This window comes from Podarcis bocagei, assembly GCF_964188305.1.
Source record: "Podarcis bocagei genome assembly, chromosome: 9".
Lineage (NCBI taxonomy): Eukaryota > Metazoa > Chordata > Lepidosauria > Squamata > Lacertidae > Podarcis > Podarcis bocagei.
In genome coordinates this window covers 16781807-16798334 of record NC_138134.1, presented here as the reverse complement: position 1 = coordinate 16798334, position 16528 = coordinate 16781807, and the positions used below count along the sequence as shown (strand labels likewise).

Below are 16528 nucleotides of genomic sequence, written 5' to 3'. Positions count from 1 at the left end.
GTAAATTCCCTTTTACAGTCGTACCTTGGTTTTCAAACAGTTTAGTTCCTGAACATTTTGGCTCCTGAACGCCGCAAACCCGGAAGTGACTGTTCCAGTTTGCGAACTATTTTTGGAAGCCGAACGTCCGATGGGGCTTCTGTTGCTTCCAATTGGCTGCAGGAGCTTCCTGCAGCCAAACAGAAGCCCTGCTTTGTATATGATAACAACAAGAAGATGAGGAAAATAACAAAGAAAAAATTGAACAGAACTGTGAATATTATTTGGACAGAACTGTGTACATTAAAGCAGCAGCAGCAAGAGAGATGTTTGGATCCCTTTCTGAGCTCGAAACATGGGTACCCCCAACAAAAATTTAAAAATTTGGCTGTGTAATTTGGAATTAATGTGATTTGGAATTAATGTGATTTGATTGGCCTGTTAATAAAAATTATTTGGAAAAAAAAACAAAACAAAAACAGAAGCCCTGCTTTGGTTTTCAAACATGTTGGAAGTCGATAGGACTTCCAGAACAGATTCCATTCAACTTCCAAGTACGACTGTACTTTACTGGTTTTGGCACCTTGCTGCCTTGGGACATGTGTGTGTGTGTGTGTGTTTGTGTGTGAGAGAAAGAGAGGAGGGGAGGGAGAGAGGAGGAAAGAGAGAAAAGGAAGGGGCAGATGGCCTGGATGTAGAAATAAATTGAGGTATACACCTTTTTAAATATATTTTATTATAATTCCCACAAATTTCACATAAAATTCCAATAGCTAATAAATTTTCTATTGTTTTATCGATACGTGTTTCATAGTCACTGAAACAGGCTCTTTTCATTATACTTTTTGGTGACTTTTACAGATTTCCCTAACTATGAAGTTCATTCAGACAATGTTTCCTGTCGAGATTCTTCTTCTTTCCTTTGTGACTATTTATACAAGGTTTCCTTCAATGCTACAAAGCCGTTTACAGAGAAGAAACTAAAAGAAGGTATTACAGTCTCTTTCCCATCCTGCTCACCCCAATGCTTGACTTGCTTTTTAGAACGTTGGTCAGATTGCAGCTCTTTCCTGTTTATTTTAGAACGTTAAAAATAATACAAGGGGGGGGGATGTTTTTGTGAAATGATGTGTCTGCAAAGAGACAGAAATGTTCCCTTAAATGAAATAAGATCCTCTGATCACAAGTTCATAATGAAGAATAGAAGGAGAGGGAATGATTCGGTAATATGTATAGCAGGTATTATGGTTCCTACACACTTGATTTCTTTTAAAATATTGCTTACCCTAATGAATTCCGTGTGTGCATTATAAGAGATCCATTAGGTTTTAGTTGTCCAATAGTTCCAAAGAAGAATAAATAAATAAAAAGATTCCCCCCCCCCCCCCCCCCCGTGTTTTAAAAATGCCTACATTATGACAAATTAGTTTGATAGTTAATAGGGATCATATTCAAGCTTGCTTTCTGGGAATAAAAAAAAAAGTTCCTTAGGATTAAAGATGCAGTTCAGTTAAGTCAAAACAAAGTATATACCCTTCTTGAAATTACTTAATTCCAAACATTTGTACAGTGGTACCTCGGGTTAAGTACTTAATTCGTTCCGGGGGTCCGTACTTAATCTGAAACTGTTCTTAACCTGAAGCACCACTTTAGCTAATGGGGCCTCCTGCTGCTGCCGCACCGCCGGAGCACGATTTCTGTTCACATCCTGAAGCAAAGTTCTTAACCTGAAGCACTATTTCTGGGTTAGCTGAGTCTGTAACCTGAAGTGTATGTAACCTGAAGCGTATGTAACCCGAGGTACCACTGTATTTATAATTCAGTCGTACTTATTCACTTCTTTGTGGTTCTTAGAGAAGGAAAATTGGGTTGTAAAGATATGTTTTTCTGAAAGCCTTTTATGGGAACCTCTATTGCAAGGGCACCAAATGGTGTAACAAAAAGTGGTAGCGTTTGGAGTTGGGTCCTATGACTTTTATTAGAGCCTGAGTTTAAATATATTGTGGGATTAATTTCATATGCCCACAGGAGATTTGTAGTTCTTGAACAGCAGATTACCACATGGCAAAATGGAGAGGAGTTTCATTGCTGTTACACAACATAGAGGCTTGCAGTTTTCAGGGGTAGAATGAAATGTATTCAACTGCTGCAAGGATTACTTCTCTCTGCCCCATAGAGTGGAGATAGCTCACACGCTTTCGAAACACTGCCTATGATGTGTGCCACTAACATGAAAGCTTGATTCAGGAATGATGAGTAATTCACCACTACAGTCATACCTCGAGTTGCGTTTGCTTCACGTTGCATTTTTTCAGGTTACAAACGTGGCAAACCCAAAAGTGTTTACTTCTGGGTTTGCTTCTTCACGCATGCACAGGAGTGATCTGCGCGCTTTGCGAATGCACAGGAATGCTCTATCGGATCACATGCATGCACAGAAGCGGTTCTCTACTTGCGGACTTTTTGGGGTGTGAACCGCACCCTGGAACAGATCGCATCCGTAAGTAGATGTACCACTGTATATGAAACCATTGTCCTATTTAATCATCCCACAGGACAACAGTTACCGCAGAATTGCTTCTTGATGTTGCAAGGTCATAACAGATTGCTTTAAGGAGGTGCTTGGTCACTACAATGCCAAACCAAAACAGTTCTGTGTACCTTCTGTTAATGCAGATGATGTCTTGGTCTCATTCCCTTGTGACAAAGAGACAAGGAGAGTTATGCAAATGACCTTCTCAGTCATTATGTAGTGTTGATGACTGAGGCTTGGACAAAGGATTTCACAGTGGAGAAAGGGAAGAGTTGGTTGGAAGGCCAAGGGGAAAGAGGTGAGGGACCCGTGGTGTTGTGGGGTGAAGGAAGAAAGAATCAAAAGCCCTCTGTTTTCCTCCACTGCTCATCTTAAGATAAAACAGGCACCATAATAGTTGTACATGACAATGCTAGGTATATATTTTTATAGGATGGGCTCTCAAATCTTGACATGTAGTGGTTTCTTGGAAGAATAGCATTGGTAAGCTTTAAAATATTATAGTGTTCCTTGGCTTTTTCTCCTATTTGTTACAAATCTTTTATGCATATATCTTCAGGTAAAGCCTGATATTTTGTGTGTGTGTTTGTGTTTTTGTGAAAGCTATAGCCCCACAATACAGAGTGAGCTTTCTACCATCACCTCTGCCAGCGTAAAATACATTGACTCTGTCTTGGCCTCTATTTCCAGTGTTCATGGAAAACAAGAGCACCACCTTTTAGCTACTGCATGCTATGATTCAACTGTTCATTTTGCAATCAGCTCCTGTCAGGCTACATGCTTTTTCCTGCAGCTTTCAATTCTTCTAAGTTCAGAGGTTTTTCTTTCTTCTATCCGTGTCTGTATAGTTTCGGTAAACCTGAAATTGTCAAAATACGATATTCTGCTTTAAAAAGATCTTCTTATTTGGAAACCCAGCGAGGTTGTGGCAAGTGTTAAAAGGAGGCTGTTTCAGAAAACATTGCTGTCTGCTTTTGATCTATAAACAAGCTGTGTAAACCCATCGATTTATCGGAAGCCTTGGTCAAAATAACACCGATTGGACTTGAATATCTAGATGATCCGGGAGATGAGAGCAAGGCAATTTGTTGCAAATCTGTAGATCCCTGATGGGAGTGAAGGCTTGCATCTGTCTGTATTTGTAGACAAGGCACATATTTCTACATATTTCCACAGCTCTAGATGGGAACAAAAGCATTGCAGGAGCCTATGCCATTTTCACAAGATGCAACCTTGAATTTCCCATAAGGCATCTCCCTGCTTTGGAATGCCAGTACACCTGGGAATACCTGTGTTTCCTTAGTGCCTGCCTTCCTGCAGCCACTATTTATAGAAGCAGATGGAGGCTGATGTCAGGCTGGTTCCACTTAGACAAACTTCAGAGCCGTCTGTCCTTTCTATGATGGACTATTGAAATGCGCTCTACGTGGGGCTACCTTTGAAGGTGACCAGGAAACTACAATTGATCCAGAATGCGGCAGCTAGACTGATGACTGGGAGTGGCCGCTGAGACCATATAACACTGGTCCTGAAAGACCTACATTGGCTCCCAGTACGTTTCCGGGCACAATTCAAAGTTGGTGCTGACCTTTCAAGCCCTAAAGGGCCTCTGCCCAGTATACCTGAAGGAGTGTCTCTACCCCCATCATTCAGCCCGGACACTGAGGTCCAGTGCTGAGAGCCTTCTGGTGGTTTCTCCCTGTGGGAAGTGAGGTTACAGGAAACCAGGCAGAGGGCCTTCTTGGTAGTGGTGCCCGCCCTGTGGAATACTCTCCCATCAGATGTCAAACAGATAAGTAACTAACCAACCTTTAGAAGACATCTGAAGGAACTTTTGAATGGTTGATGTTTTGTTGTGTTTTTTGATATTCTGTTGGGAGCCGCCCAGATTGTCTGGGGAAACCCCGGCAGATAGGCAGGTATGTATAAATAAATAAATAAATAAATAAATAAATAAATAAATAAGACATCTGAAGGCAGCCCTGTTTGTTGTTGTTGTTTAGTCGTTTAGTCGTGTCTGACTCTTCGTGACTCCATGGACCAGAGCACGCTAGGCACTCCTGTTTTCCACTGCCTCCCGCAGTTTGGTCAAACTCATGCTGGTAGCTTCGAGAACACTGTCCAACCATCTCGTCCTCTGTCGTCCCCTTCTCCTTGTGCCCTCAATCTTTCCCAACATCAGGGTCTTTTCCATGGAGTCTTCTCTTCTCATGAGGTGTCCAAAGTATTGGAGCCTCAGCTTCAGGTTCTGTCCTTCCAGTGAGCACTCAGGGCTGATTTCCGTCGGAATGGATAGATTTGATCTTCTTGAAGTCCATAGGACTCTCAAGAGTCTCCTTCAGCTCCACAATTCAAAAGCATCAATTCTTTGGCGATCAGCCTTTTTTATGGCCCAGCTCTCACTTCCATATATCACTACACTTTGCTCTTAGCTTCCCCCCAATCCTGTTACATAACTCTGACCTTTCCCAACACTGCATTTGTTGCCTACACTTTTGTTCTATCATGGGAGAAGCCGCAGAACCAGGAGGGCAGCCTGTGTGCTAAATTCCTCAATCGGAAAAGGGTTAGCTCATGATTACTTGAATTCATCTTTTTGAATCCACCAGTGTTTTTGTTGAAAAAAAGCAAGGTGTGGCCACGAGATCATCTGAACATCAGCTTGCCTTTCCCCCTCCTGTGGCAACAAAAGTTTAAGCTGCCTCCCTTCTTCAGTTGACATTCAGTTCCATAAAGTAGATTGGGGAATTGCATGGACATTGGGGGTGGAGTCAGCAGGGATGGTTGGATGTCAATCATAATATCAGCTTACTTACTGGGTGGACGTCTCACATGGCGGGACTTCCTGTTCCTATTTTCCTCTGTGCAGCCTCTCATGCACCCCCAATACCTGTCCAGGGGTGCCATTTTTTTGGAGTGTGCGCAGAGAGGGCTGGGGGAAAAAAATGGAATTTCCATTGCTTATACATGTGTCGGGGGCTTATCCGAATAGCACTACTATAAAGACCATTAGCTTTTCAGCAAGCGAACCAGCACCTATGGGAAATTATTCATGGCTATTTGAGAAGCTACACACTTTTTAAATACAAGGTGCAGTTCAAATGAGTCCTTAAAAACCATAATGTTTTGTTACCTGGGTGATGGTTAAAGTAAGAAATGGTGCACTACATGTGGCGCAAACATAAATGAACGTTACTTTTATGTTCTCTTGAAGAATTGCGAGGGCAGTTTACTACTGTGTACAGCTACTTTGTACTTTAAAGCTGTGATATTTATTTGCTAAAGGCCTAAATGTAACAGTCTACATAAGTCTGTTTGCCGAGACATCCTTATTTAGTTGTAATGTGCACCGAGATTGTGGCAAGACCAGACTTTGAAGCTGTTTACTAAAAAAAAGGATGCATGTCTAGGAAGCTCAGTTGCATTTTGTTGACTTCTCTCTGTGTGTGCTTGTGCAAATGGGGACCGCATTAGTGTTTTATTTAATGCATTTTGTGGGTTTTTGCTTTTGTTTCAAGCTTTTGGTACTACTGAAGCCCTCACAATTTCCATTTTTTTTTTAATCCCAAGTCTGAATCATACCCTTCTCAAAGAGTGCAGAGTGCAGAAAATACAACTTATTTTCCAAAGATTTCCACCTGTATTTTGCATGTTTATTAATTATTTTATTTATTAAATTTCTATACCGCCTTGCATCTGAGGAGCACAGGGCGGTTTACAATATAAAAACACAAAAATACATAACATAGTAACAAACCAAAACAATGAACCCCTTCACAACAAACAATAAAACAAAGAGCTAGTTAAGAACAAAAAGCTTAAAGAACAGCACAGTTCTGACTCAAATCATATATAAAATGCTTGGGACTATATGTAGGGTTGCCATATTTTGAAGAGCCAAAAAGAGGACACATTTGCCTACTGCTACTTTTAGCTATGTATCACTATGATGAAAAAGAGGGCGTGTATATATAGGAAATTCTTAATTGTAATGTCTCCTTGGGAGGGCAGTCCAAATGGGTGCCACCACAGAAAAGGCCCCCTCTTTTGTAGCAGCATAATGTCATTTTGGTAAGATAAAAACAACTAAAACCCTTTATAGTATATTGAAAGTTGACATAGACAGAATTTATCTGAGAGCTGATATGAATGATATCGGAATGGAACTGAATACACACCCTGTCAGATGTGTACATGCATTTTTCCTCTCGCTTTTTTCATGTGCAGGTACGACGATGGGAGCTGGTTGAGACTCCACATAAAAATAAACTACTTTTCAAATAATAACTACAAATACAGTGGTACCTCGGGTTACATACACTTCAGGTTACATACGCTTCAGGTTACAGACTCCGCTGACCCAGAAATAGTACCTCGGTTTAAGAACTTTGCTTCAGGATGAGAACAGAAATTGCCGCAGCGGTGGCGGCGCAGCAGCAGGAAGCCCCATTAGCTAAAGTGGTGCTTCAGGTTAAGAACAGTTTCAGGTTAAGAATGGACCTCCGGAACGAATTAAGTACGTAACCAGAGGTACCGCTGTACAGTAGAAATGTTCCAGCCTATCCAGCTCCATCTTGTACTAGTTTAATAATAATAATAATAATAATTTATTATTTATACCCCGCCCATCTGGCTGGGCCTCCCCAGCCACTCTGGGCGGCTTCCATAAAAACCAAAAATACAGTAAAATGTCACATGTTAAAAACTTCCCTGAACAGGGCTGCCTTAAGATGTCTCCTGAATGTCAGATAGTTGTTTATCGCTTTGACATCTGCTGGAAGGGCGTTCCACAGGGCGGGCGCCACTACCGAGAAGGCCCTCTGCCTGGTTCCCTGTAGCTTTGCTTCTCGCAGTGAGGGAACCGCCAGAAGGCCCTCGGCGCTGGACCTCAGCGTCCGGGCAGAATGATGGGGGTGGAGACGCTCCTTCAGGTATACTGGACCGAGGCCGTTTAGGGCTTTAAAGGTTTGTATTTGCAGACATCCTCTTATGACACAGAACATTCAAAAATGTAGTCCTCTTCTGGCGTCTGAATTGGCCTGGTCAAATCCACCAGCTCTGCCGCAGACTTCTTCAACCTGGGGCCTTCCAGAAGTCATTGGACTCCAATTCCCAGCATCCCTGACCATTAGCCATGTTGGCTGGGGCTGAAGGGAGTTGTAGTCTGAAAAAATCTGAAGGATACTAATCTAGGGGAGGTTGTTCTTCCACCTCATTCTCACATCATTCTGCTGCATATGTGGACTAGACCTGTGTGTACATTGAACTATCTGCATGTATACCAGAGTGGAGATATGTTGAATAACATTTGAGTAGCTCTACATGGTACTTTTACCTGTTATTAAGAAGATAAAACTCTGCCAGCACATTTGCTGTTGCTTTATTTAATTCTACTTTGAGAGATACTCTCTGCAAAGAAAGCCAAATTATGTTTCCCAAATTGTGTTTCTTAAAGTGTGTCTCCTCCTCCTTTGAAAACTACCTTTTATTGAACTAATATCACATTTATTAGTTGGCAAAAGAAAATGAAAGCCTTAAGTTTTGCAAGAGTCTTTTTTCAGCATTATCGTACTTTTCCGTCTATAAGACACCCCCATGTATAAGATGCATGGGACTCAAAAAAATTGAGAAAATGGGGGGAGATTTCCAAGAGTTGTTGAGCTTTTTTGGGGGAAGATTGCCCACACTTGTGGAGCTTTATTTGGAGGGGGTGCCGAAAATCACTCACCCGCAGAACCACAGAAGCCAATCACATGGACAGCGAACAATCCGCCAATCATCTGCACGATCACAGAAAGCAAACGCAAATCACCCACCCAATTGCCGCAGCAGCCAATAGCTGGCGGACCTTGACACATCCACCATTCACCCACAAAAACTCCCACCTCTCGACTACCCATGTATATGACGAGCCCCAGTTTTTTGGAATATTTTTTTATGACAATAACCTAGTGTTATACATGGAAAAATATGGAAACTTTGCTATGCACTATTTCCTTGATCTGTAGACTCATGCATCTCCCCCTTTTCCTTTTTAACATAAATGCAGACTGCAATAAGAGATGGTGTGCTTTGGAAAGTCGCTATTTGAGCTACTATGAAAATGAGAAGACCGCCTCCCCCAATGGGATGATTGACCTTAATGAAGTCATCTGCCTGGTCATTCACAAAGCAAACTCCTTTTCACACATGGGGTAAGTTCTGGATCATTCCCAAAAACCCTCTTATAAATAATCTTCTTTGAAATATATCCTCCCCAAAGCATGGTTGGTTTGGGGACTTGGAAAACAAATATTTATCCCCTGCTCTTGTTGCATGTGCTGCTTCCCTCCCATCAATTGCTGCTGGCTTCAAGAGCTGCTGTGACTACATTCTCCTTTGCTTTTCCCGAGATCCCTCCAGGCCTTTTAAAACCAGAACTGGCAGCTGAGATAGCCTAACGCTGCTCTCTCCAGATGGGGAAGCAGAATGCAGAGCTATGATGCAGACACCTATTCCAAAACAGAGAAGATAATGTGTTTGTAGGGGCGGCATGGAGGGACAGTTACAGAGAAGAATTGGCAAGGGTTATTTAACTCTTCCTGCACTGACCGATTTGCCACCTGCAAAATGACCCTCCCCTCCAATGTAAGAAATACCCTTTCTCGCTTAATTCAGCTTTCGGAACTTAGCTGGAGAAATAAAGCGGTCTGGGGAATGTTTAGGGAAGAGAATGGGCAAGCAGAATAATACTCAGAATAATGCTGCAGGAGAAGAGGAATGCAGATTTCATTTACAGCAGGAGTTTAAAGAGCCCGAGGGAAGTCCCAGCTCAGAGATAGGTGAACAAAGGAATTGGGCACAGTTAGAAGAACGGGGGAGGGAGCTGTGGTAGGGCAGCCAGCTGACACGTTGTCACTGGAAAGTATTTCTGATCCTCCTTCTCCCAGAAGGCGACGTTTGTTTAAGAGTACAGGAACAAAGGGCTCAAAGGCATTTGACCACAAGGAGCCACTGCCAGAGAAGTTACTGTTGCTAGGAAAAAGGGAGGAGGAGCCCAGTTTGGGCAATGCCATGTTAAGGCTGGTTGTGTTCTTTTGTCTCTTGCTATTAGGACTGAATGGGACGCGGGTGGCGCTGTGGGTTAAACCACAGAGCCTAGGACTTGCTGATCAGAAGGTCAGCAGTTCGAATCCCCGCGACGGGGTGAGCTCCCGTTGCTTGGTCCCTGCTCCTGCCAACCTAGCAGTTCGAAAGCACATCAAAGTGCAAGTACATAAATAGGTACCGCTCCAGTGGGAAGGTAAACAGCGCTTCCATGTGTGCTGCTCTGGTTCGCCAGAAGCGGCTTAGTCATACTGGCTACATGACCCGGAAGCTGTACGCCGGCTCCCTTGGCCAATAAAGCGAGATGAGGGCCACAACCCCAGAGTCAGCCATGACTGGACCTAAGGGTCAGGGGTCCTTTTATTAGGAGTGAATAAAACTCATTAAAAAAGGCCTCTCCTTGTTTTCTCTGCTCTTGCTGCAACCGGGGGAGGAATAGCTTCCCGAAGCCTTGGCAGTGCCTTGACATGCCCCTTTACGATTCAGAATCAGAATTGTAGAGTTGGAAGGGTCATCTAGTTCAATCCCCTGCAATGCAGGAATATTTTTGCCCAACATGGGGCTTGATCCTGCAACCCTCAAAGTCTCATGCTCTACCAGCTGTCTCATGCTCTATCAACTGAGCTATCCCAGGGGATTCAAGAAATTTTGATCTACCTTCAACTTGAAATAACCTGAGTGGCAGTAAAATTAACAAATATACTGAATACTCAACTTCATCCACCCACAACCCATTAGTCCCATCTTTTTCTCTTTTAAACTTTCATATCCTCCTACCACTTACCTGTCATCCATTCCCTCTTCGTTAAACAGTCAGATGAGCGATTAATTTTATATTGTATAAAAACACATAAACCATAAATAAAACCTTTTAGTTGGTGTCACTCTTACAACCTGCTTCCCCCTTTTTCAATTATGAGAACAACACAGGGAAATCTGGGGGAATAATTGAAACGTTTGCTACTTCGCTTTTATGAGGATTATACTAAATAGCATTGACTCTCCTTGTCCTTGGTGGTTTTAGAGCTATATTTGCCTTTGAAATCTACTTACTGTCAGAACGTGTGTTTCTCTTCTGTGCTGAAGCTGCACATACTCAAAGAAAATGGACTCGGGCAATTGCTAAGGTAATTATCCATTCCAGATAAGTCAAGAGCGTTTGCAGTGCGTGTGAAGTTGGCGCTATTAGCTTAGAATCTTGGGAGAAGCCAGGTTTCAGTACAAGTGAATTTGGATCTGGAGAATGTGAAAATGTGTTTCCGCCCACAACTTCTTAATGGAAAATATCTGTTGTTATAATTGCTTCTGAAGCAGGCGTAAAACATAGATCAGAATTCAAGCTTTTTTTTAAAAACCCCCCAATAATCTTGAATTTTAAGGTAATAACTGTATTCAAAAACACTGGTTGAACACATTAAGGGGAATCAGGATGAGGAGGCACTGATTTCTGATGTCTCAAAATACCCTCATTGCTTGAAAACAAACAAACCCTGCTATTTAACAAATGCCCAAGTCCTCTGGTCGAGGTCATCTAGAGACTGAGTTGCAGTATCATCAGTATAGTTCTGCTAATTGTTTTTCTATGCTGTTTTTTATTGTGCTTAAATTTTTTTTTGTTGTGTGTCATTTTTATTTTTAAGCAACCTTGAGCCTCTGATATATGTGATGTACAGTCAAGCTATAATTATTTTAAAGTTAAGAAATAGGCCATGGACCACTTCAATAATTGGGAAGTAAAGTCAATCTGAATTTTACTTAAAACTCAACAGGTCATACAGCATTTAGTACAGGGCCGGATTTAGGTTTGATGAGGCCCTAAGCTCCTGAAGGTAATGGGGCCCTTTATATGTCCAGCTGTCCTTTGTCAACAACAAATTGTCGCTGTTTTTTGCGTTGAATATATGCTATATGGTAATTTATGGACCTCATAGGTATCTAAAGCCATTTGCACATAACAAAATATGTATTTTATCAAAGTAATTGTTGAACTGAAATACAGTTAAGAAGTACTGTATTTTTCGCTCTATAGGACACACTTTTCCCCCTCCAAAAATTAAGGGAAAATGTGTGTGCATCCTATGGAGCGAATGCAGGTTCCTTGGCTTCAGCGATAGCAACGCGAAGCCTCCGAAGTGCAGAGGGAGCGCTCCCTCCACGCTCCAGAGGCCTCGCTTTGCTTTCGCTGAAGCCTGGAGAGCCAGAGGCGTCGGTACGCACTGACCCCTCTCGCTCTCCAGGCTTCAGGGATAGCCACCTGAAGCCTTTGGAGCACAGCGCGAGTCCCTGCTGTGTTCTGGAGGCTTTAGGTTCCTTTCGCTGAAGCCAAGAGAGTCTTGCTCTCCCGGCTTCAGCAAAAGGAACCCGAAGCCTGAGGAGCGCAGCGGGAACTTGTGCTGCGTTTGGAAGGCTTCAGGGATAGCCGCGTGCAGCCCCTCCAGCAGGGAGAGGCTTCACGTGGCTATGGCTTCTTTAGCCCCTCGCAGCCTCTCTCTGCCAGAGGGGTTGCACGCGGCTATGGCACAAGCCAAGACAGCGAGCGGGATCCATCCCGCTCGCTGTCTTGGCTTGTGCCATGGCTGCGCGCAACCCTTCTGGAAGGGAGAGGTTGCACGCAGCTAAAGAGAAAGCCAAAACAGCGAGGGGGGTTCATCCCACTCGCTGTCTTGGCTTGTGCCACAGCCGCGCGCAACCCCTCTGGCAGGTAGAGGTTGCGCACAGCCTGTACGCTGCTCTTTGGGGCTGGGGGGGGGGAAATAAGATTTTTTTTCTTGATTTCCCCCTCTAAAAACTAGGCGCGCCCTATGGTCCGGTGCGCCTTATGAAGCGAAAAATACGGTATATTTTTGGGGGGTGCAGTAAGAGAGTGGGGCCCTAAGCTCTAGCTTGTTTAGCTTATACATAAATCCAGCACTGATTTAGTTTCTAGTATTGATTTTTATGCTCACTTATTTTCTTTCTTTTCATTTTGAATAGCACTTTGTACCCATCGTTGGCAAATGTCTTTTGGAAAGGGACTACGATCTGATTGGCCAGCTGTACTACAAAGACTGCCAGAACCTTGATAACTGGAAGAAAGGCTGGTTTGCTGTGGAGAAGTCAAGCCTGTATTTTTGCCTGGAACCGGAAAACTCTCAGGAGGATTCCATGTATCTACGGAGGCTCCAGGAGTTAAGTAAGACTTTGGAAACATCATGGGTTAAGAGCTAGTTCACAGAACTTTACTTGCTTGAAGGGCAAGACACACAGAGATGCTGTGTGTGTCTCTGTGTGTGTTGGTGTAATAAACTTCCATAACTGTGTATCCAGTGGTATGGGAGTCACTTCTCTGTAACTTCTTCCCACTTTTCTTGAGCAATGCATGGATAAAGGAAATGCGGACAAGGCCAATGACATAGCTTCTTCCTGCACGATGTCATTCTCAGAGTATTGAGCAACATTCACATGAGAAGGAACCAATTACAATAATACCCAAATTTCGAAACTATGAGAAAGTGACTCCCACACTGATATGGTAATGGGTGAACTGTGTGAGAAGATATATAGATAGATGTAAGGTAAAGGGACCCCTGACCATTAGGTCCAGTCGTGACCGACTCTGGGGTTGCATTGCTCATCTCGCTTTATTGGCCAAGGGAGCCGGTGTACAGCTTCCGGGTCATGTGGCCAGCATGACTAAGCTGCTTCTGGTGAACCAGAGCAGCGCACAGAAACACCATTTACCTTCCCGCCAGAGCAGTACCTATTTATCTACTTGCACTCTGACATGCTTTTGAACTGCTAGGTTGGCAGGAGCAGGGACTGAGCAACGGGAGCTCACCCCATCGCGGGGATTCGAACTGCCGGCCTTCTGATCGGCAAGTCCTAGGCTCTGTGGTTTAACCCACAGCACCACCCACGTCCCCATAGATAGATATAGTAGATATATAAATAGATAGCTGTACATCCACACACACACACACACATACATTTTGGTATCATGAATGAAGAGACATTATTTCATCTAGTCCAACTCGCTGCACTGCACGAATCTCAACTAAAGCACCCATGACAGATGGCCATCAAACCTCTGCTTGAAAACCTCCAATGAAAGAGAGTTCACCAAATTCCAAGGGACTTAACGGTATCTTGTCCCACTATAGAAATGTTAATTTACTCAGCTGGTCTAAATGATTACATTATCACCAATTGTTCCTGCTAGGAAGGGGAAGTTTGCATACATTTGGGCTCCAACTGAATTGCCATAGGGTGTACTTTTTTAATTCCACTGCCATAGAACCCCAACCTTTATGTACCCCTCTCCCCTTTTACACCGTTGTATATAGTTCCGAACCTAAGAGCTGAAATATTTCTGTTGACTTCACTTGACTGTCCTTAATAGGAAACATATTCATTGCTTTACTTGTCTTCATTATTACTTACAGAGAGGGCTGCATGTCTCGCCTTTACTAGATGCCAGCTTCCATTTAATGCTTACCCAGAGACTAATGATTATTAAAGCAGATTTCCAGTCTCAGCTGCTGTTGCTGTTTTGCAGTATAACTTCCAAAAGATTGATTCTGCTTTTTTAAAATGCTGTGTGTCTGTTTTAAACTTCCATTAGGCAATTGTAAATGGTCTGGTTTCTTTGTCCATTTTTCAGCAATCAGCAGCATAATCCAAAACGGAGAAAAAATAGACGTCCTGCTTTTGGTTGAGAAAGGAAGGTAAGGAAGGGATGGTTAGGCAAAAATGCGTATCTCCTATATCCAAAATCTTATTCCAGATTCATAATTGCTTTTCTATCATCTCTATCTTTCTGTCATCTATAGCTATCTCTCTCTCTATCTATCTATCTATCTATCTATCTATCTATCATCTATCAATCTATCTATCTATCATCTATCTATCATCTGTCTATATCTATCTATCTATCATCTCTATCTATCTATCTATCATCTATCTATCTATCATCTATCTATCATCTATCTATCTATCTATCTATCTATCTATCTATCTATCTATCATCTATCATCATCATCTATCTATCATCTGTCTATATCTATCATCTATCTATCTATCTATCTATCTATCTATCTATCTATCTATCTATCATCTATCTATCTATCTATCATCTATCTATCTATCTATCTATCTATCATCTATCTATCATCTATCTATCTATCTATCATCTATCTATCTATCTATCTATCTATCATCTATCTATCTATCTATCATCATCATCATCATCATCTATCTATCTATCATCTATCTATCTATCTATCTATCTATCTATCTATCTATCTATCATCTATCTATCTATCTATCTATCTATCTATCATCTATCTATCTATCTATCTATCTATCTATATCTATCTATTTTTCTATCTATCATCTATCTATCTATCATCATCTCCCAAGTGTGTGTGTGTGTGTGTGTGTGTGTGCGCGCGCGCACACACACACACACACACACACACACACACTGTATTCTAAAATCCAGAGGGACACACATATTATCTTCCATGCATGTCTGGAAGAAAAAAATTGGGTATGTTGTATTTTCATATTTTGGAAAACTCAGCAGTGGCCAGAGGATTGGAGAAGATCAGTCTACATCCCAATCCCAAAGAAAGGCAGTGCCAAAGAATGCTCCAACTACCGCACAATTGCACTCATTTCACACGCTAGCAAGGTTATGCTTAAAATTCTACAAGGAAGGCTCAAGCAGTATGTGGACCGAGAACTCCCAGAAGTGCAAGCTGGATTTAGAAGAGGCAGAGGAACCAGATACCAAATTGCAAACATGCGATGGATTATGGAGAAAGCTAGAGAGTTCCAGAAAGACATCTACTTCTGCTTCATTGACTATGCAAAAGCCTTTGACTGTGATGACCACAGCAAACTATGGCAAGTTCTTAAAGAAATGGGAGTGCCTGATCACCTCATCTGTCTCCTGAGAAATCTCTATGTGGGACAAGAAGCTACAGTTAGAACTGGATATGGAACAACTGATTGGTTCAAAATTGGGAAAGGAGTACGGCAAGGCTGTATATTGTCTCCCTGCTTATTTAACTTATATGCAGAATTCATCATGCGAAAGGCTGGGCTGGATGAATCCCTAGCCGGAATTAAGATTGCCGGAAGAAATATCAACAACCTCAGATATGCAGATGACACAACCTTGATGGCAGAAAGTGAAGAGGAATTAAAGAACCTTTTAATGAGGGTGAAAGAGGAGAGCGCAAAATATGGTCTGAAGCTCAACATCAAAAAAACGAAGATCATGGCCACTGGGCCCATCACCTCCTGGCAAATAGAAGGGGAAGAAATGGAGGCAGCGAGAGATTTTACCTTCTTGGGCTCCATGATCAGTGCAGATGGTGACAGCAGTCACGAAATTAAAAGACGCCTGCTCCTTGGGAGAAAGGCGATGGCAAACCTAGACAACATCTTAAAAAGCAGAGACATCACCTTGCCAACAAAGGTCCGTATAGTAAAAGCCATGGTTTTCCCAGTAGTGATGTATGGAAGTGAGAGCTGGACCATAAAGAAGGCTGATCGCCGAAGAATTGATGCTTTTGAATTATGGTGCTGGAGGAGACTCTTGAGAGTCCCATGGACTGCAAGAAGATCAAACCTCTCCATTCTGAAGGAAATCAGCCCTGAGCGCTCACTGGAAGGACAGATCGTGAAGCTGAGGCTCCAATACTTTGGCCACCTCATGAGAAGAGAAGACTCCCTGGAAAAGACCCTGATGTTGGGAAAGATGGAGGGCACAAGGAGAAGGGGACGACAGAGAATGAGATGGTTGGATGGTGTTCTTGAAGCTACCAGCATGAGTTTGATCAAACTGCGGGAGGCAGTGGAGGACAGAAGTGCCTGGCGTGCTCTGGTCCATGGGGTCACGAAGACTAAACGACTAAACAACAACAATTTTCATATGTGAAAATG

General features: G+C 42.7%; 1 protein-coding gene across 3 annotated transcripts in view; it reads left to right on the top strand.

Moving 5' to 3' along the window:
- The window catches only part of ARAP2 (ArfGAP with RhoGAP domain, ankyrin repeat and PH domain 2), a 137522-nt gene that overhangs the window by 70104 nt on the left and 50890 nt on the right, over nucleotides 1-16528 (top strand). For all 3 annotated transcript variants that reach the window (XM_081207576.1, XM_081207575.1, XM_081207574.1), the window contains 5 exons: nucleotides 841-969; nucleotides 8562-8706; nucleotides 10623-10725; nucleotides 12572-12770; nucleotides 14238-14301. In XM_081207576.1, the coding sequence (XP_081063702.1) occupies nucleotides 841-969; nucleotides 8562-8706; nucleotides 10623-10725; nucleotides 12572-12770; nucleotides 14238-14301 (640 nt within the window). The remainder of the gene's footprint in view (nucleotides 1-840; nucleotides 970-8561; nucleotides 8707-10622; nucleotides 10726-12571; nucleotides 12771-14237; nucleotides 14302-16528) is intronic.